The sequence below is a fragment of the Megalobrama amblycephala genome, linkage group LG20, assembly GCF_018812025.1.
Source record: "Megalobrama amblycephala isolate DHTTF-2021 linkage group LG20, ASM1881202v1, whole genome shotgun sequence".
Classification (NCBI taxonomy): Eukaryota; Metazoa; Chordata; class Actinopteri; order Cypriniformes; family Xenocyprididae; genus Megalobrama; species Megalobrama amblycephala.
Window position 1 is genome coordinate 13,713,620 of NC_063063.1, and position 21,885 is coordinate 13,735,504.

The window sequence follows — 21,885 nt, forward strand, 5'->3', positions numbered from 1 at the left end:
CAGGTGCTCATTTACATCTTACTCCCTAATATTTAAATACTCACATTCATCTTCAGTAACACAGTTTATCATCTTTTCTGGTCTCATTTCTCCACTTGTACCTTCTATATTAGGACTGAACAGGACTGAAATTCACAATGTGAAAGATTATAACAAGACGTTCAAGTTTATGTTATAATTAAGTTATAATGAATCTGCCTACATGTCTATTAAAAATGTTAGAGTAAATACATTAAAATGAACTTCTATGTTTTGACTCGAAGAGATGTTATAGAAGCAAAGGATGATTTTGTTTTTGGAAGATTTCTGATTTTTGGGGAATTTTCACTGAATTTTAATATTTCAATATTTTTGTCCAGTCTTTAAAGGCTTCAAATTTTAAATGTGTATGAAAATTTAAAGCCACAAAACTCAAAATTTTAATTAATCTGTAATGTCTCCACTATAAATAATCTCGCGTAATAAACCATTGTTAATAATATGTGTGTGCTTGTTGGCTGATTCCAATAGTTATAAAATGGCAAATACTGGCTTGGCTGATACATTGACTGAACACTATAGAGAATGTTATGGTAAGTCTAAGATGGACAAACATATTTAATGAAACTGATTCTAGCACTGACAGGGAATTAAAAGTGATTTTTAAAAAGGAAAAAAATCTTACTTCATGTTCTAAGAAAAGGGCTTTCAGTTGACTGTTAGACCAGAAGTCCATGGCATAGGCTAGCAGCTTAGTTGATACAGTGTTGATCCGAAGGAAATTCCCAACAAAAACCACTTTATCGATATTCTGAAGAGAATTAAACACAAAAACAGTTAGAATAAACAGTAATATGATTCAATTTTGAATCTGACGAAGAGAAATAGGAAATATCCAAATTACACATGTTCTTGACATTTACACCAGAGTATTTTAAGAAAAAAAAAAAGAAAAAAAAGTCTATCAATCTTGTGGCTGTTCAATGTGCTGTGATAGCCCTGTACAATGCTGCTTGATCTCCATGCCACAAGACAACACTGTAAAGAAGCTCAGAGCACACAGAGTTCAGGCCCATCTTTAGTACCATGGACTTGGTCTTGATATTGTTTGCGTATCTTTTGTATTTTTAACTAAACAATATCAATGAATGTGGCTGGAAATATGGATAGACATAATATTATTAAACATAATAAATAAGCTTTTGAATTAAGAGAAAATGTTTTCAAACCTCGTTCACTGCACACATACGGGCGATGGAGCCGATGTTGTTTGTGATTGTGACAAGAGTGGCCCTGGCCAGATCCTCTTTACTTATACTATCACGTTTTTCCTTGCTCATCATATGACCAAAACTAACAAAAAAAAAAAAATTACAGATTTTCTTTAAAATCACAAACATGATCATTTTTACATATGAATGCTGGCACATCTGTACCTGGATGCAACGGCAGAACCCTGGAGACCAAAGCGTTCATAATCGCCACCGTAAATGTCTTTCACCAGTTTGTCCACATTTGTGCTGTCCCCTTTAGTCGCCATCTCTAAGGCCTCTTCAAATGTATCACAGCCGGTCAGCAAGCAACACAGGCCTAGAAACGTACCACCTCCTAAACTGAATTACAACCAATGACGCATATGAATGTCAGTCTATTTAAGGAATGTTGCATTGCTTTAGGTAGGTTCATTAGAGATCTTGTTTTTACAAAAAATGTAACAATTTTCATTACAAAATAATGAAAAAGAAAATTCATCATTTGTTATTCATCATTAATGATTTTTACTTTACAGTTAAAATTCTCTCATCATTTACTCACCCTTATGTTGTTCCAAACCTGTATACATTTCTTTATTCTGCTGAACACAACAGAAGATATTTTGAGGAATGTCAGTATCTAAACAGTTGATGGACCCTATTGACTTCCATAGTATTTTTTTCCTTACTATGGAAGTCAATGAGGTCCATCAACTCTTTGGTTACACATATTCTTCAAAATATCTTCTTTTGTGTGAAGAAAGAAATTCATACAGGTTTGGAACTACTTGAGGGTGAGTAAATGATAACAGAACTTTCATTTTGGGTGAACTAACCCTTTAAAGCTGCACTACAGAATTTTAGGCTTTTTATTGCCATCTGTGGCATAAAATTGCAAGTTTGCAAGTTGATTTCAGATATTTCTTTCTTTTTTTTCTTTTTTTTTTGGCATTTGATATCGTGGCCATGAATTAAGAATTTGTTCCCACACTTAATTGATTAATGTCCACGATTTATAAATTCTTTCCTTTGTTTTAGTTAGATCATTAAAACTATTTAAAATTACAGAAAAAAATTAGTACAAACATGGTCATGATTTAGTGTAAGATCAAACAAAAATTTAAATTCTGTCATAATTTACTTACCCTCATGTTGTTCCAAACCCGTAAGATTTCTGTTCATCTGAACACAAATGAAGATGTTTGTCGCTTCAAGAAGTTCATATAAAGATTGTAAAACTAATACATATGAATCAAGTGGTTTAGTCCACATTTTCTGAAGAGATATGATCGCTTTATATGATGATAAAATTTAATTTAGGCTTTTATTCACATATAAACATTCATCAATGCACACATCAGTTATGGTAAACGGAAGCTCAAGCATGTTTGCTTGATGTGCGAGAACCAGTGAGTTTCATTCTCATGTGGACTGTCACTGGAGGAACAGAAATCTCTCAAGATATCATTTAAAAGGACTTCATTTGTGTTCTAAAGATGAACAAAAGTCTTATAGGTTTGAAACGACATGACGGTGAGTAATTGATTAATTTTTTTTTTCATTTTGGGTGAACTAACCCTTTAACTAAAATGACAAAAATTAACAAATTAATGCATTTCTGCGTGAATAAATCTGATGGTTTGAGGTATATCTATGATTCTGTAATAACATCTGATAAAGCCCATCAGGTCAGGATGTAAAATTAAGCCAGCAAGTAAAATATCTGCCGCTGTAGTAGCCAAATCAAACTTATGCAAGCGACATATACAAGCAAGGAAAAATGCCATAAACCTGAAATGAACAATGCTTTGCTACAAGAAAAAGGTGATGCAGGAATTCACCTGGTGCCCGTGACCCGCTTGTAATCATCCTTGGAGTAGACGGCCAGGATGCTAACCCCCGAGCCAATGTTTACCAGCAACATAGGGAAGGGGTTCTCCAGGCTAAATGGCCTCTTGACACAGTTTTCAGGGTCAGAGGGATTTTGGAAAAAATAACACTCGGGATGGCCATTGAACCCGACTGAGTCAACATACAGCAGACCATGAATAAGACAGTCTAGTTCATCCAGCTTCTGCAGCTCCAAATCAGCAATCTGTAGGAAGAAATATATACACAATCATAAATGTGAGAGGCGTATCCGATGTTAGCAATTTCTTGTCCTGATAACAGGAATAGGATAAGTGGTAGTAAGATAACCAGTCATTAAGTCAACAAAACATTAGCCTGGCACGGATCAACATATTTTTCACATTCAACCTTTTGTGAATTTTATAAATCCCATTATTATGTTGCCATTCCTCTGTGGGTAATGTACCGTTCTAAAGTCTTCCTCAAACTTGTATGCACCCCCACCCGTGGCGCACAGCGTGGTGTGCAGGCTGGAGAAGTTCTTGTCTCTGCCCATTTGGATGAAGCGGTGCATGTCTTGAGTGGGGAACCGAATGAAGTGCAGGTTGCCTTTGCGGCCACACATGGTGAGGTTCTTCAACTCCAGGTGAACGTCACGGATACCCGTGTTTCCATAAGCCACGTTGGAGGTCAGGTAGCGGCGGATGCTCTTCAGGCTCTCCACTTCCTCTTGTTCTTCTTCAGCAGTTATGTCCTTGGGCTCAAAGTAAACCAGCTTTACCAGGGTGCCTCCAATATCCATACCAAACCATGGAAAGGCTGAAACAAAAACACACGTTTTAGAAAGGGAAATTTCACTATTTCTTTCCCCCAACAAGCATAACCTGAATCTTTCTGTGTGGTATCAATTGGTGTGAAATGGGACTCGAAAAAAGTGATGTTGCATTATTGGTAATACTTAAGTTAGTTGAATATGTATATTAATGAATACTGTCTGATTGCTGTCTGATACTATGACTGCTTTGGCATGGGGGAAAAGAAGTATCTCGGTCTATTCACACTGTGGCTTGAGGGGCCTTTTGTTGCCATGGTAACAGCAGTTTAAAAGAGACTGCATAGCGATTCAGAGAAACATCCTGTATTTAAAATAAAAGTTACACATCTCACACAATCTGTCTAGCATAAAATAAGTCTTAAAAACTGTTTAGACTTACCTTACTCATATAATCAGTATTTCTTATAGTAACCTTAGTGAATCAGTGAAATCGCTTTGCAGAGAAAGCAGTTTCTTATGTCATCGATTAGTTAAGGCAGTCTGTGTTTAGATCACTGATGATAATGTAGCTGGCAGACGTACATGTGGGTGAAAGGTGTGTGTACTCCTTGTCTCAGAGAGCAAAGTACTCCAAAGTCACCAAGAACACAGTGACATTACAGAAGTTAGTGCACAAAAAGTGAGGTTACATTAGTTTACAGTAAACATATTTAAAAACAATACTGAATATCAACAACGAAGTAGGTTTGACAGTAACACTTCAAAAAGATGAAAAGCAATTGATACTAACAAAACTGTAAAATATTTTAGATTTTTTTTTTTTTTTTTAACTGTAGTGTACTGATTTTATTGGCTGAATAATATTACCTAAGATCTTACCTGGCTTCTTCACAATTAGTTTCATACTTTCAGGTGAGACAGGCAGGATTATGCAGACAGCAATGTGAAGCACGCAGCGATCTAATATATGTATTTATCATTCAAATGCAGCTGTCAGAAGAATAAAAGTGTTCATGTCAGCTTGCAGGTGTACTATTGCCTTTTTATGTTCATTTTACAACAACTGTAAAGTCTGCAAGCTCATACGGAGCGATTTCCCCACCCCGTTGCGTTATACTTCAATCTCATTGGTTGATCAAGCATGCCCTTCATATCTGGCGTGTTTTGGTCACACCCCCTGATTCTGATCTGGCCAATGAAATCTGCACAGCGAACATCACATTGATTTCACAACACTAAATAACCCGGTCTTTCAAAAACAAAATAAACCTCTTAATACAGGCAGGTTTGAAGTGTGCTTAGAGTTTAAGCTATTTCTCTTTTAAATAAATCTCTTCTTTTTTTTTTTTTTAATTCCGAAGAATAGTTGAATAAAACACAAAAAGAAAACATAAAAATTGGTTCATTACTTCCGGGACTTCATGGCACTGAATAGGCTCTCTCATCCATCAAGATAGATACAAATATGAATAAAAACATAATGCGAAAAATGCTGATGCATCGTTACAAACACTTTAACCAAACAGTGAGAAAATAAAATGGAAATTTTAACGTACAGTGAGATAACCTTTATTTATCTTGACGATACGAAAAATGAATGCGTGAAATAAATTAAAATAAAGAATAAAGAAAATGCACGTTTAATGCCCTGGAATCATTTTTTTAGTTGCTTAAATTATATAGCCTATATTTTAATAAACCATTCCTCAAAATACTTATTTGTAGGCCTATGTTGTGTTAATTGTCATTGTTCAGTTTAAGTTATAATTTAATATAGGCCTATTAATACAATTCTGAAAAACTCGACTTACGAGGTCTGTTCTTCTTTCCCGAATCCATGCGTCTTCTGAGTCTGCAGCGCTTCGCAGGCGAACCATTGTTGTGTACATCCTGATGAAGATGGTGGAAATTTTCAATACCATTATGGCCACCGCTACTGTCACTAGCACCCAGACCACCTCCGTTAGACGAAATACAGTCCCCGTTACCGGACTGAGGGTGTGAAATCCGTTCATTAAACCGTTCGTGTAGTGCGTCGTTCCGTTTTGATCGGATGTTTCAGCATTTTCCATTATTTACGTAGCAAATGTAAACGCTCGGAAGACAGATGCGTAACGACTCGACGGTTCGAATGCGCTTCAAAATGTACAAGTGTTTTTATCAGAATCCTACATAAATGCTAATGTGTTGTAAAGAGATGAAGACAATAGGTAGGTCTTCAACATCTCATTCGAGGTCACTGTCGGTCATTTCTTCTTTCACGCTGTATGGCTGTTTCCGAGTCAAACAGCCGGTATATGCGACGTCACTAAGGAAAATGCCTCCACTCCCTCTGCTGAAACGTCATGTTTCAGAGCCGCCTACTTACATATAGCATTGGCTACAATTTGCTATTAGCCTACTGTATGTATCCTACACGGGTATCCTAAGCTGACGAGGCGTTCGCGTAACATAGGCTAAGTTTAATTAGCTTAATTTTAGACCACCCGGTAAGAAAGTCTTCTTCAAATGTCACTTTTTAGATTGACTGGTGTCCAAAAAGTGTAGAATGTTGTCTTCTTTGAATAGCCTATTCTCCACAATTCCAACATAAGAAAGCAAAACAAGTTTACGGTCAGTAGAAGCAAGCAAAACAATTGCATTCAGACTTTTAGGTTCCCAGAACGATTGTCTTACAACATGTCCATAGTAACACTATGTCAGTTTGATTTTGTTAATTCATTACATGCAAAATGCCTAATTCAGGTTATAAATTCATCAAGGCAACAGCAGACTTCTTGTTCAAAAAAACAAATTGACCTAGGCTATTTTCATATACCACATAGTTTTAAAGAACAATTGAATAAAGTTAACGTAGGCCTATCTTTGTTTATGAAAGCGCAATCACATTATAAAGCAAATATATTTTAGAAATAGCAAAACTATTAAAAGTTTGTACAGACCTCAACACCTGACATAGAAAAGGCAAGAACAGTGACAATCAACACGTAAAAAGATGAGCACTAACTATAATGACAAAACAAAAGTGTTGAAAAAACCCCCAGAGAAATTCACACACACACACACACACACACACACACACACACACACACACACACACACACACACACACACATATATATATAGGTAGATTAGTTTCACATTTCTTAGTATTTAGCATGTAAATTACACATTTTGCACACCAAAAGTAAATCAATAGTGCTTCCGTTTTAAGATTAGAGTGGCATTGCCTCAAGAGAGCGCTATAAGCGTGATATAAGTAAATTTTTCACAGACACTGTCACAAGCTGTATATTGCAAATACTAACCCTACCCCTAAACACAACCCTCATAGAAAACATTCTGCATTTTTACAAAAAAAAAATTATTATGATTTATAAGCTGTCCTCTCCATATGTAGGGTATATATATATATATATATATATATATATATATATATATATATATATATATTTCTTCCTTGCAGAATTGCTCAAGTTAAGTCAAATTCCATGGTGAGTGGCAATGGACTGCTCTCTTCAAGTCTATCCGCAGATTTATATCAGAGCTCTGACTTGGCAACTCAAGGACATTCATCTTCCTATTCTTAAGCCATTGCATTGTTCTTTTGGCGGTATGTTTAGGATCATTGTAGGGTTGGAAGGTGAATGACCTGCCCATCTTCAGCTGTCTAGCAGAGGGATGCAGGTTTTCCTTAAGAATTTGGATGTACTTGGCAGCATCCATTTTCCCTTAAGTCCTGACAAATCGCCCAGTCCCTGCTGAAGAGAAACACCCCCACAACATAATGCTGCCACCACCATGGTTCACAGTAGGTATGGTGTGTTTTGCATGGTGTGCTGTCTTTGCTTTTCGCCAAACATAGCACTGACAGAAAGAAGCCTTTCCTGAAAAAGTGCCACACCCAGTCTTGTTTGCACTATGCAAAAACAAAAGGTGCTATGGTCTGATGAAATTAAAATTGACCTTTTTGGACTGAACTCCAAGGCACTAATTTTTGGCAAAAGCAAACCCAACTCAAAAAAGTTAGACTTTATTTTATTTTCAGGGTGTAATGTGACAAAAGGTAAAGAATTTCATAGGATGACTTTCTATAGGCACTGTATGTATGTGTGTGTGTGTTTGTGTGTATAATATATATATATATATATATATATATATATATACACACACACAAATACATATATAAATACATATATATACATAAATACAAACCGATTCCAAAAAAGTTGGGACACTGTATACAAATTGTGAATAAAAAAAAGAATGCAATGATGTGGAAGTTTCAAATTTCAATATTTTATTCAGAATACAACATAGATGATATATCAAATGTTTAAACTGAGAAAATGTATAATTTTAAGGGAAAAATAAGTTGATTTTAAATTTCATGGCATCAACACATCTCAAAAAAAGTTGGGACAAGGCCATGTTTACCACTGTGTGGCATCCCCTCTTTTTATAACAGTCTGCAAACATCTGGGGACTGAGGAGACAAGTTGCTCAAGTTTAGGAATAGGAATGTTGTCCCGTTCTTGTCTAATACAGGCTTCTAGTTGCTCAACTGTCTTAGGTCTTCTTTGTCACATCTTCCTCTCTATGATGTGCCAAATGTTTTCTATGGGTGAAAGATCTGGACTGCAGGCTGACCATTTCAGTACCCGGATCCTTCTACGCAGCCATGATGTTGTAATTAATGCAGTATGTGGTCTGGCATTGTCATGTTGGAAAATGCAAGGTCTTCCCTGAAAGAGACAACGTCTGGATGAGAGCATATGTTGTTCTAGAACTTGGATATACATTTCAGCATTGATGGTGCCTTTCCAGATGTGTAAGCTGTCCATGCCACACGGACTCATGCAACCCCATACCATCAAAGATGCAGGCTTCTGAACTGAGCGCTGATAACAATTTGGGTTGTCCTTGTCCTCTTTAGTCTGGATGACGTGGCATCCCAGTTTTCCAAAAAGAACTTCAAATTTTGATTCGTCTGACCACAGAACAGTTTTCCACTTTGCCACAGTCCATTTTAAATAAGCCTTTGCCCAGAGAAAACGCCTGCGCTTCTGGATCATGTTTAGATATGGCTTCTTTTTTTGACCTATAGTGTTATAGTGCACGGTGGATTGTGTTCACCGACAATGTTTTCTGGAAGTATTCCTGAGCCCATGTTGTGATTTCCATTACAGTAGCATTCCTGTATGTGATGCAGTGCCGTCTAAGGGCCCAAAGATCACGGGCATCCAGTATGGTTTTCCGGCCTTGACCCTTACGCACAGAGTTTGTTCCAGATTCTCTGAATCTTTGGATGATATTATGCACTGTAGATGATGATAACTTCAAACTCTTTGCAATTTTTTTTCTCTGAGAAACTCCTTTCTGATATTGCTCCACTATTTTTCGCTGCAGCATTGGGGGAATTGGTGATCCTTTGCTCATCTTGACTTCTGAGAGACACTGCTACTCTGAGAGGCTCTTTTTATACCCAATCATGTTGCCAATTGACCTAATAAGTTGCAAATTGGTCCTCCAGCTGTTCCTTATATGTACATTTAACTTTTCCAGCCTCTTATTGCCACCTGTCCCAACTTTTTTGGAATCGGGTTTGTATATACATACATATATATATATATATATATATATATATATATATACAGTGGGTACGGAAAGTATTCAGACCCCCTTAAATTTTTCACTCTTTGTTATATTGCAGCCCTTTGCTAAAATCATTTAAGTTCATTTTTTTTCCTCATTAATGTACACACAGCACCCCATATTGACAGAAAAACACAGAATTGTTGACATTTTTGCAGATTTATTAAAAAAGAAAAACTGAAATATCACATGGTCCTAAGTATTCAGACCCTTTGCTGTGACACTCATATAATTAACTCAGGTGCTGCACTTAAGGTTCCTAAGAGCACAGTGGACTCCATAATCCTTAAATGAAAGACGTTTGGGATGACCAGAACCCTTCCTAGAGCAAACTGAGCTATCGGGGGAGAAGAGCCTTGGTGAGAGAGGTAAAGAAGAACCCAAAGATCACTGTGGCTGAGCTCCAGAGATGCAGTCGGGAGATGGGAGAAAGTTGTAGAAAGTCAACCATCACTGCAGCCCTCCACCAGTCGGGGCTTTATGGCAGAGTGGCCCGACGGAAGCCTCTCCTCAGTGCAAGACACATGAAAGCCCGCATGAAGTTTGCTAAAAAACACCTGAAGGACTCCAAGATGGTGAGAAATAAGATTGATAAGATTGTCTGATGAGACCAAGATAGAACTTTTTGGCCTTAATTCTAAGCGGTATGTGTGGAGAAAACCAGGCACTGCTCATCACCTGTCCAATACAGTCCCAACAGTGAAGGATGGTGGCGGCAGCATCATGCTATGGGGGTGTTTTTCAGCCGCAGGGACAGGACGACTGGTTGCAATCAAGGGAAAGATGAATGCGGCCAAGTACAGGGATATCCTGGACGAAAACCTTCTCCAGAGTGCTCAGGACCTCAGACTGGGCCGAAGGTTTACCTTCCAACAAGACAACGACCCTAAGCACACAGCTAAAATAATGAAGGAGTGGCTTCACAACAACTCTGTGACTGTTCTTGAATGGCCCAGCCAGAACCCTGACTTAAACCCAATTGAGCATCTCTGGAGAGACCTAAAAATGGCTGTCCACCAACGTTTACCATCTAACCTGACAGAACTGGAGAGGATCTGCAAGGAGTAATGGCAGAGGATCCCCAAATCCAGGTGTGAAAAACTTGTTGCATCTTTCCCAAAAAGACTCATGGCTGTAATAGATCAAAAGGGTGCTTCTACTAAATACTGAGCAAAGGGTCTGTGATATTTCAGTTTTTCTTTTTTAATAAATCTGCAAAAATGTCAACAATTCTGTGTTTTTCTGTCAATATGGGGTGCTGTGTGTACATTAATGAGGAAACAAAAATGAACTTAAATGATTTTAGCAAATGGCTGCAATATAACAAAGAGTGAAAAATTTAAGGGGGTCTGAATACTTTCCGTACCCACTGTATATATATATATATACATACACTACCGTTCAAAAGTTTGGGATCGGTAAGATTTTTAATGTTTTAAAAGAAGCATTTATGCATTTATTGCTGCATTTATTTAATTAAAAATAAAATAAAAAAAGGATTTATTATGAAATATTATTACAATTTAAAATAATTGTTTTCTATTTGAATATAGTTTACAAAGTAATTTATTCCTGTGATGGCAAAATGAATTTTCAGCATCATTACTCCAGTCTTCAGTGTCACATGATCCTTCAGAAATCATTCTAATATGCTGATTTACAGCTTACTGCTTAAAATATATTTTAAAGTGTAATAATATTTCACAATATTACTGTTATTACTGTATTTTTAATTAAATAAATGTAGCCTTGGTGAGCAGACGAAACTTCTTTTAAAATCATTAAAAATCTTACCGATCCCAAACTTTTGAACGGTAGTGTATGTGTATATATATATATATATATATATATATATATATATATATATATATATATATATATAAATATATATACACACACACACACACACATAAGAGAAAGAAATAAAGGGCCAAGCTAAAACATTTTAGAGGTCTTTTAATTGTCTTTTTAATCACAAATCACTGGTCAGGAAATTAGCAGGAATTGTACAAATACTGTAGATAAAGTAACTTAGAACAGAATAGTCTTCCCCAACTTGCAGACAGCTTTTTACAGGAAATCAGTGTTGTTCCATTAAATGTTAATGGCTTCAAACAGTTCATGAGTAGTTGAAAATGTCTTCCAGTTCTTTTGAGTTTGATGTGAGGCCAAATATTAACTAGGGTGTAAATCTGTACTCTGACCAGGCCAAAAGATGAGGTTCTCAAGCCACTTCTAGATTGTCTTTGCAATTTGGGCAGGAGCAAAAATAACATCTGATCGTTCCTCTTAGATAACAACTTTTCATTTGTGGGAAGCAAGCCATTCTGCAAAATTCTCCTGTACTCCAAAGCATTAAATGACTTTTCACAGTGAAGTAGCTCACCAATACAAGCAGCTTAAAAGGCTGCCCGCACAATGACATGCTTCACTGTGCTAGAGATGCATTTATTATTATATTTCTCACAATATTTCAAAGACACCACGCTGGAACATCACCATGCAACTCGTGTTTCATTGTGCTTCATCACTACACACAAAACTTCCCATAACTTTAATCTAAGACAACAATGGCTTTTTAAGTAGTGCATTTGCTTAAATTTTGCTAATGTCCTGACCAATCATTTGTAGTTTGTAGTTAAGACAATTAAAAGCTTAGTGTGTAGCCATTTTGGGCTTGACCAGTATGCACTCATTCTCCCAACGTTTACACGACAACAATGTACTAAAAGCGGAAAGTTTTTTTTCTTTGTACAGATGACAACAATATCAAAAACTTCCCCGTTCGTTCACACAGATCCGCAAAAATTACTAAAAACATTGTATTTTGCATGCCAGGCCAGTAGTTGGTGATGCTCACTTTGTAACGCTACATGCATGCGCACATTCGCATTCATTTACAGAGCACTCATGCCAAACGCACATGCCTATAGACTAAACACATAATACGCATGTGCATACCATCACCGTTTTTGCAGATTCACATTTTTGTAGTTTACACGGAGATGATAACGGCATCATTCTGAAAAAAAATGCACTTTGAAACCCGTTTTGAAAATTGTGCATTTTCAGGCCCCCAAAACAATGTTGTCGTGTAAATGAACAGCCAAAACACATAAAAAGTTTTCCGTTTTTAGTTGAAAATGGTGTTGTGTAAACAGACCCTCACTCTTTGGTGTGCTGATTGGACTCACCTGAACACGATTACTTTAATCACCCTGCTCAAGCAATATAAGAACCTGCTAACCAGTTAGTGTTTGTCTGGCCTTGTATGTGGTACTTTGACTGGTTTGCTGTGGATCACTGTTGGACTCGTCTTTGGATGTACTTTCCTGTATTATCTCCTGTCCTATGTGGATTCCTTTGTTTCTGAGACTATTACAGTACTTACCTGTTTCTTGCCTTTGATGAAGGACTTACGTGCCTGTGTGAAGAGCTGTCTGTTTGAGTTTTGGGTGTTATTGCTAAACCGTTTCTGAAGGACATAGCATCTGTTTGTGTTATTGCTTCTGATTTCAACACCTTCCACAGAGACACTGAGTTAATTACTGCTCTTGTTATTTATTTTATTTTTATTTTTTTCATTCTGATAGATTTACTTGCTATACTAATTTGAAGTCCTGGTCTCATTGCAAGCAGTACATTTGCCTGACTTGGTGACATGACAATATTTCTGAGTTTTCTATGATGAAATGCTTGAAGTGTCTTCTGTTGAAACCCCCACACTGTGTCCAGAGACCTTCCTAACTTCTTTTATTACAGAAGGCCAGACTGATTAACATGGACATGGGGGCTTTCACTTCAAGTATGGACCACCAGTTTGCTGAGATGAAATCTGGGGAAGACATTCTGTGCTCCATCAATCAGAACTGGCCACATTATTAAGATGTATGTGGTGGAATTTGTCCAGTATTGCCATTAATTCCCTGGGATGATCCATTTCTCATGGATTTGTTCTGGATTGGATTAGACCATTACCTTGTACAACTGATACCACCAGACAATCCAACCCTCTCCCTGAGGCAATATCTGTACTGGGTGTTGTGGATTTGTGGCTCTCCCTTTACAGTTGGTGAAGTCAGTGAGGTGAAGGACAATAATGCCACTAAGCATCTATTCTCCGGTAGGCAATTCCTTCCTATGTGTCAGTCTTCATTTTCCAGCTTCAAACCAGTAACAACCATTGGTGGCACTAAGCCACCATGTCATCAGGGCAAGTTGGCCAAGCACAGTTTGGAGAAATCAGCTCCAGTGAGTATTAGGCTAGATTCTAAACTGGAGGATTTTCCCACCATGTCCGTCTGAAGGGCTTGGAGATCAAGATCAGCAGTTCTAAGTCTGCCCATCAGCCCTCAGTTTCCTGCCAGTCCATGAGTCTGCTCCAGTCCATGAGTCTGTTCCTGTCAAAACACTGTCAGAGTCCGCTCCAGCCTCTGTACTCCGTCAAATACCTGCTCAATCCACAAAGCTCAGTCAAGAATGCACTCAGACCCCAGAGATTTGTTACAAGTCCACTCCGACCCTGGAGCTCATCCCAGAATCTTTCACCACTGCCAGTCTGAGCACCACACTATCCCCAGCTCAAAGAGGGAGGGGGAGGAGGAAGAAACGGTTCTCCCTGAGTGTCCTGTGGGGATATTCAGTTCAGTGGCAGCTCCATCCCCTGAGCATGGTTCAGTGTCTACTCCAGCTCCAGAATCCATTTCAGAGTCCGTTCGGGCACCAGAGATCAGCCAAGAGTCATTGCTTCTGTAGTCTGCTCTGCCATTGTGTGTTTGGGCTTACCTGTTCCATGTTAACCAAGGAAATCATTCCAGAGTTGACTACCTGTCCTATATCTGTTATAACCAATGAGTTTATTCTAGAAATTATTACCTATTTCACATCAACTAACAAGACCCTGAGTTAAGCCGAGTTCAGACTGCACGATTTTCAAAGTAGTCAGGTCACTGTTCTTTTCACACTGCATGACTATCTTGACCAGCATTCACTCGCTGCTGTGTTCAAACTGCACGATGGATCGGTGACAGAAGGTTTCACACTGCATGACTTTACAATAGGAAGAATCGCCGACAACTCTGTCTGGCACGCAAACTACATTTCACAACCAAACACACGTGAGATGTGACAAGGAAACCACGCGATATCACGCGTGCAAGACCGGAGTTATTATTATTATTAAAAATGGTAGCCCACAAGAAGCTTGCAATACGTATTGCCTGTGCGCTGATTTGCAGCGAAAACAAGAAAAAGAAAAGAAGAATATGGAGGAGGAAATGGTTGGGGAGACTGTGGATTGTGTGTTCTGCAACGAGAGTTGGAGGTAAATACATAACTTTTCAATGTGCTGCTGTTGCGGATGGTCAAGCAAATGTTTGTGCTTTGGTTCTGTTTGATAGAATTGTAATGTTTATGTGTACAAAGCCATGCTTGCTGATATTTTGGTCTATAACTCCTCCCCGAACTCCCCGCTGCTCTGTATCTTGCTCTCTCATTGGCTGTCAGTCATTGCCGATGTAGTTTTCAGTCAGAACACTTTTCACACAGCAGGATTTTGAATCACCAACAGGTACAGATATTTAGCATGCCAAACATCTCATGGGCGTTGGCGACTCATCTGTGATTCTCTCAGATCGCGTCTTTGCTCATTCACACTGCGTGATTGTCACTTGCGTGAACAAACACTGATTTGCCGATTTCGGCATTTGTCTGCGATTTCTCAAAACCTGTCGGCGAGCCAAAATCGGGGCTAAAATCCTGCAGTCTGAACTCGGCTTTATTTAACTATCCAGGGTTGGCCATAGAAGCCATGTCAAGACCCATAATATCTGTCCCATTTTAACCAGGGAGGCTGTTTATGAATGTTCTGTCCTGGATCTTAACTAGGGTGGCTATTTTCAGTTCCTTCATTTCAGCCATTATAGTTGCTTGGGATCTTTTTGTATCTTGTTCTCCTGTTTTGCCAGGCTTGCCATGGTGTCCATTCCTGACATCAGAAGTTCAGCTGGCCCACCAGATATCCATCTGTCTGCAAACACCCCAGTCTTTCGTCTTTCAGCCTACATGCAAGACCTCAATCAACCGATTCTCCTGATAATATCTTTCTGCTGATACTTCAGATGGTGATCCAGAGGATCCCTGTTCCACTGGCATTCCATGAGTTCTCGAGTTGCTCAACATATCGGAACCCAAAGAAATCTTCAATCTGGCATCTTCAAACTTGTACACATTCTGCAGAAGGGGTTATCGGCTCTACTGGTTTCATCATTGAGGTCCCCAGTCTTGACTGTTTCATTGTGGGCCCCTAGTGTACTCTGTTCTGCCCTGGTTCCCTGCCCTGCTGGCACTGCCCTGACTCCCTGTATTGCCTTCACCACCCTGGCTCCTTGTACTGCCAGTAATCATCCACCTGTTTAAAAATAAAAAGCAGAAAATTATTTTTGGGATGTTAATCTTATTGAATAACTGACACATTGAACAAAAGAGCATATCTTTCGGTGTACTTCAACAGTGTCATTCTCCAAATATCCAAAAATGTCACTAGAGAAACATTAAATGCTTTATTAGTCATAGTGAGCTGTCTGCTGTGGTTATAGTGCTTCACTAAATATTTGATGACATTGAGATATATAGTTCAGATGCAAAAGCCTCTAAGTGCCTCTAAGTTTCTTCTAAAATGAGCATTTTTATCAAGCTCGTATTTTTAGGTTCAGTAATTTCACCTTAATGGCAATTAATAGGTCCTTTTCATCGCCATTAAAGTGAAATAACTGAACATAAACATACAAGCTCGATAAAAATGCTCATTTTAGAAGAAAATTTCAGACTGCTTTGAGGCTTTTGCATCTGAACTCTTCATATATATAACGTGCAAAAACACATCTGGGGTGTATTCCAGAATGGAGGGTCAACAAAATTTGAACTCTGAGTTGACTTACCCTGAGATGGGAGTTTTCATTTTCAGAACAGCTGAATTGAGTTAGTTTAATCAACTCTGAGAAGGCTGACTCTGAGTTAAGTGCATGGACCATGACTATGAAAAGTCATGATCAATGGAGCTCTGATATTACGATTCACCATGGCAACAGCACCATACAAAAAGATGCCCACATACTTCTGAGTTAAATTCTTATCACAATATATTATAATATCAGAGGTGAAAACTGGCAGAACGGTAAGTTATTGAACTAATATTCATTTTCATGGTATCCCACGGACAAAAAAAAAAGAAAGAAAGACATTAACAGAATGCAATAATAACATAGATAACTGTCAAATAATTTTACTTAAGTAAAATGCACTTAATTTAGAGCCCCCCACCCCCAGGAAACAAGACTAAATATCTTATATCAATTTCTTATATAGAAAATGCATCTTGATTTAAGAATTCTTAGATATTTGTACTTGAAATAAAACAAAAATACTTGGTAAGAAAAGCATATTTGCAGCATGAATGAATGAATGAATGAATGAATGAATGAATGAAGTATTTAAACATCACTTAGACTCTAAAAAGTGGGAGGAAAGAAATCATGTGTTTACCGAAGAAATCCTGCTCCCGACCAGGTTAGGTTCACAGAGTAAGACAGCAATGAGATTGAATAGAGATGAAATTTGTATTTTGCTTTATTTCTTCTACATTTCATATATTTCTTATCAGAATCTCACATGTCTCCCCTCAAAACTGTCAGAAATTGTGCTCATATTTGGCATAACAGTCTTGTCAAAGATCCTTCAAAATAAACTGAGCTATGCAATTACTATAAAAGCTCTACACTCTATATAATAATGTATTGCAACAATTGTCATTTGTATCTCAAGGTATAGGAGAAATATCTTAAATAAAACCACTGAAAGGTCTCCATTAGCAATAAAATAAATAAATAAAAGTCATGCTTCAGAAAAGTTAATATCATCTACAGAATATAGTCAGCCCTGATAAAATAGTACATAATCAAGTGGTATTATCTACAGTACAACACAAGAGACATTATAAGTACTTGTAGTGCGGCAAAAATGTCTTGCTGTCTCACAGCCACTGGAAGTAATATAACTGTTACATACAGAAGGGGACGGAGACACAGGTATAGTTAAGATTGAGTTTATTGAACAACCAGAGATGACGGGCAGAGTGCAGGTGAGTGAAAGCAGGTTAAGTTCGTGACTGAAGATGATACTGGATCAGATACTTGTCTTTGTCTTTCCCAGGGATCGTGGATGCAGGCAGGCGTGGAGCAGACGAGACACAATGACACTCACAGGAGACGAGGCGACACTAGGAATCACGGAGAACACTGGAGACAGGTAAGTAGACGTTAGCAGAGTCCTTGAGGTAAGCATAACAGGTAGGTATGCGTTAACAAGACCGGACAGTGACTGAATGCTCTGGAGTGTCTTTATTGCTGCTGTGATGACTGGTGCTGATGAGTGTCAGGTGTGGCTTGTTAATACTCAGGAGAGGGAGTGCGTTGTGATTGGGTGAGTGTAGAGCCTGGCGTGTCTGTGACATTACCCCTCATCGAGAAGACTTGGATCAAGTATATCAGTCCTGGGGACCCATGACCGCTCTTCAGGATCGTATCCTTCCCAGTCAACTAAATACTCCAGGTGACCACCACGGCGCCGGGAGTCCAAGATGTCTTGCACCATATAAGCCTCTCCATCGTCCACGATCAGCATAAGGGGGGTTCTTCGGCTTCGCCAGGCTCTGTGGAAGGAAGAACAGAGGGATGGTGAGGCTTCAATAGTGAGACATGGAAAACTGGGTGAATCTTATACTCAGGAGGGAGTTGCAGGTGATAGGTGACGGGGTTGATCTTCCGGGTGATGGTGAAGGGGCCAATGAACCTAGGACTCAGCTTCCTACAGGGCAGGCGCATCCTGATATCCCAGGTCGACAGCCAAACCTTATGTTCTGGCTGGTAGTTGGGTGCTTGGGAACGTCGAAGGTCAGCTGTCGTCCTGCGCCTGCGTAGGGCTCGCTGGAGTTGCAGATGAGCTGAGTCCCAGACCCTCTCGCTCTCCCAGAACCAGTAATCCACTGCTGGGATGTCCGATGGTTCCCCATCCCAGGGGAACAGTGGGGGTTGGTAGCCGAGTACGCAGTGGAAGGGAGTACGCAGTCAGTCAGTGGTGGACTGACTGAGAGAGTTCTGGGCGTACTCGGCCCAACCCAGAAACTGGTTCCAGGAGTCCTGGTGGCCGTGACAGAAGGTACGTAGGAAACGGGCGATCTCCTGAATTTTCCTTTCCGTCTGCCCGTTCTTCTGGGGATGGTAGCCACCTAGGAGCTTGAAGAAGGATCTCCATACTCTGGAGGTGAATTGTGATCCACGGTCAGACACGATATCTTCAGGCAGTCCATAGTATCTGAACACATAGTTGAACATGAGCTCCGCGGTCGCCATTGCCATTTTCAGTCCAGGCAGGGGAATTAGTCGACAAGACTTGGAGAACCGATCCACTACCACCAATACACAGGTGCAACCGTTGGAGACTGGAAGATCCGTTATGCAGTCTACTCCTAGGTGTGACCAGGGGCGGTTTGGAATGGGCAGAGGTTGGAGTTTCCCGGAGGGAAGATGACGCGGGCTTTTGGAGACGGCACATTCCCGGCACCCCCGTACGTACCTCCTGACGTCGGATGCCATGTTGGGCCACCAGAAGCGCTGTTTCAACAGCAAGAGGGTTTCTTTGACCCCTGGGTGGCCAGTGCCCAGTGAAGTGTGTGAGAAATGGATGAGGGGAGTGGAATATACTGCAACCCTTGGGGGCAACCCGGCGGCACTTGGCTCGGGGAGCGTTTCTGCAAACCAGGTAATGGGGCTGACAAAGAGTTTCTTGGGGATGATGGGCTCTGGGTCATCAGTGCTTTCTTCAGGATTATGAATGAGGGACAGAGCATCAGCTTTTACATTCCTTGATCCAGGGCAGTAAGCGATGGTAAAGTTGAATCTTGTGAAGAACAGAGCCCATCTTGCTAGGCGGGGATTCAATCTTTTAGCGTCCCGTAAGTACTCCAGGTTTTTATGGTCTGTCAGAACCATGAATGGATGTTTGGCTCCCTCGAGCCAATGCCTCCACTCCTCCAGGGCAAACTTGATGGCAAGAAGCTCACGGTTACCGATATTATAATTGACCTGCGCCGGTTTGAGTTTGCGGGAGAAGGCGGCACATGGATGGAGCTTACAGGGATTCCCCTGCTGCTGGGATAAGATCGCTCCCATTCCTGTGGTTGAGGCGTCTACCTCGACAACAAAAGGGAGATCTGGATCCGGGTGAGCCAGGAGGGGAGCGGTTGTAAACGCTGTCTTGAGTGTGTCAAAAGCTTGCGTGGCGGCTGGAGTCCAGGACAGGGACTTGGGCTTATTCCTGAGGAGACTTGTAAGCGGACTGGTGATGGAGCTGTAACCTTGGATGAATCTGCGGTAGAAGTTTGCAAAACCCAGGAACCTTTGTAACTCTTTCACGGATGTGGGAATAGGCCAGTCTTTGACAGCAGTTACCTTCCTCTCGTCCATGCAGACGTCACTGCGATTGATGTTATATCCCAAAAACTGCACTGAGGGCTGATGGAAAGTACACTTCTCGACTTTGAGAAACAGAGGATAGTCCCTCAGGCGTTTGGAGGACTTCTGCAATATGTTGGCAATGGTTGGCCATGCTCCGGGAGTAGATCAAGATGTCATCTATGTAGACCAGAACTGACTTGTGCAGGAACTCCCGGAGCACCTCATGCATGAAGTCTTGGAATACGGAGGGGGCGTTGACAAGTCCATACGGCATGACAAGATATTCGTAGTGGCCAGTAGGGGTCACGAAAGCTGTCTTCCACTCGTCCCCCTCACGTATTCTGATGAGGTTATAAGCGCTGCGGAGGTCCAACTTGGTGAACACAGTGGCGCCGTGGAGATGTTCCAGCGCTGATGGGACAAGAGGAAGTGGGTACCTGAATTTTACGGTGATTTTATTCAAAGCTCTGTAGTTGATGCAGGGCCGCAAGCCTCCGTCCTTCTTCGCCACGAAAAAAAACTTGAAGCAGCAGGGGAAGTAGACGGGCATATATAGCCTTGTGACAGAGCTTAGTTTATGTACTCCTCCATGGCCTTCTCCTCCGGGATGGATAGGGAGTATATTTTCCCTCTGGGCACTGGCTCACCATGGATGAGGTCAATTGCGCAGTCCCATGGCCAATGAGGAGGCAGCTTGGAGGCTTCTTTTGGACAGAAGACATCTCTGAAGTGGGAGTAACAGGCAGGGATGTCTGTTGAACGTTTCTCGAGTGGACTTTCCACAGAAGTAGCATAGACTTGGATTTCTTCGGAACTTGGAAGACTTGGAACAGGAAACTCAAGAAAACAGTCATTAAAACATTGGTTATCCCACTTCAGGATCTCTCCTGTCCTCCAGGAGATGATGGGGTTGTGCTGCTCAAGCCAGGGGCGCCCTAGAATCACGTCAGCCGTTGACTCCTCCAGAACCAGCAGATGGATCTCCTCCGTATGGAGAATACCGACTTGGAGGCGAAGAGGTCCCACACTGTAGTGTACTTGACGGAGAGGTTTTCAAGTTACCAAGTGGATTTGGTATATCTTCGGCATGGCGGTGGTCTTGAGTTGGAGCTGGCGACAGAGGGCTCTGGAGATGAAGTTTCCAGCTGACCCAGAATCGAGGAGGGCATTGACTGGAAGACAGAAGTCGGCAGCAGTAAAGTTTACAACAATAATGAGTGGTTTCATCTTATTCAGCGTAGGCATGATAACACTCACCATAGGTCGCACTGGACGAGTGGGGCATTCAGAGATGTAATGCCCAGCACGGCCGCAATATTGGCAGAGATTCTGGGTCAGCCTCCTCTGTCGCTCAGCAGACAAAAGACATGAGTTTTCTATTTGCATGGGTTCGCTGGCTGGTTCTGGATGGCTGACGGATTCTGGCTGTCAGAGGATAGATGGAAATAACGGCTGGCCCTGGTGCTCTTCGAGACACAGCTGCATATGAGTGGCGAATCTGATGGATAACTGGATGAATTTCTCGAGCCCGATGGAGTCCTTGTATGCAGCGAGATGCAACCGCACACGTGGATCAAGGCCTTGACGATAGGTGGTAATAAGGGCTTGTTCATTCCAACCACTTGCTGCAGCTAGGGTTCGAAACTGGAAGGCATAATCAAACGCAGACATTAGACCTTGTTTCAATCTGCATAATCTCTCACCGATAGATGAATCCCAGGCTGGTTTATCAAAAAGTTCCTTGAAATGGGAAATGAAGTTTGACAACAACTTTACAACAGGGTTTTTCTGTGTCCAAAGTGGTTCAGCCCAGCAAAGAGCTTTTCCGTCGAGTTGAGAGATGATGAAGGCCACCTTAGTA

The 21,885-nt window shown here is 40.5% G+C and overlaps 1 protein-coding gene across 1 annotated transcript in view; it reads right to left on the minus strand.

The window, feature by feature from the left end:
* pank1b (pantothenate kinase 1b) overlaps positions 1–6,200 on the minus strand; it is a 10,212-nt gene extending 4,012 nt beyond the window's left edge. Inside the window, 7 exon segments of the mRNA XM_048169853.1 lie at positions 665–790; positions 1,209–1,332; positions 1,416–1,592; positions 3,074–3,327; positions 3,550–3,902; positions 5,670–5,858; positions 5,861–6,200. Coding sequence (XP_048025810.1) covers positions 665–790; positions 1,209–1,332; positions 1,416–1,592; positions 3,074–3,327; positions 3,550–3,902; positions 5,670–5,858; positions 5,861–5,930 — 1,293 coding nt within the window. The 5' untranslated portion in view covers positions 5,931–6,200.
* Between the last annotated feature and the right edge of the window lie 15,685 nt (positions 6,201–21,885).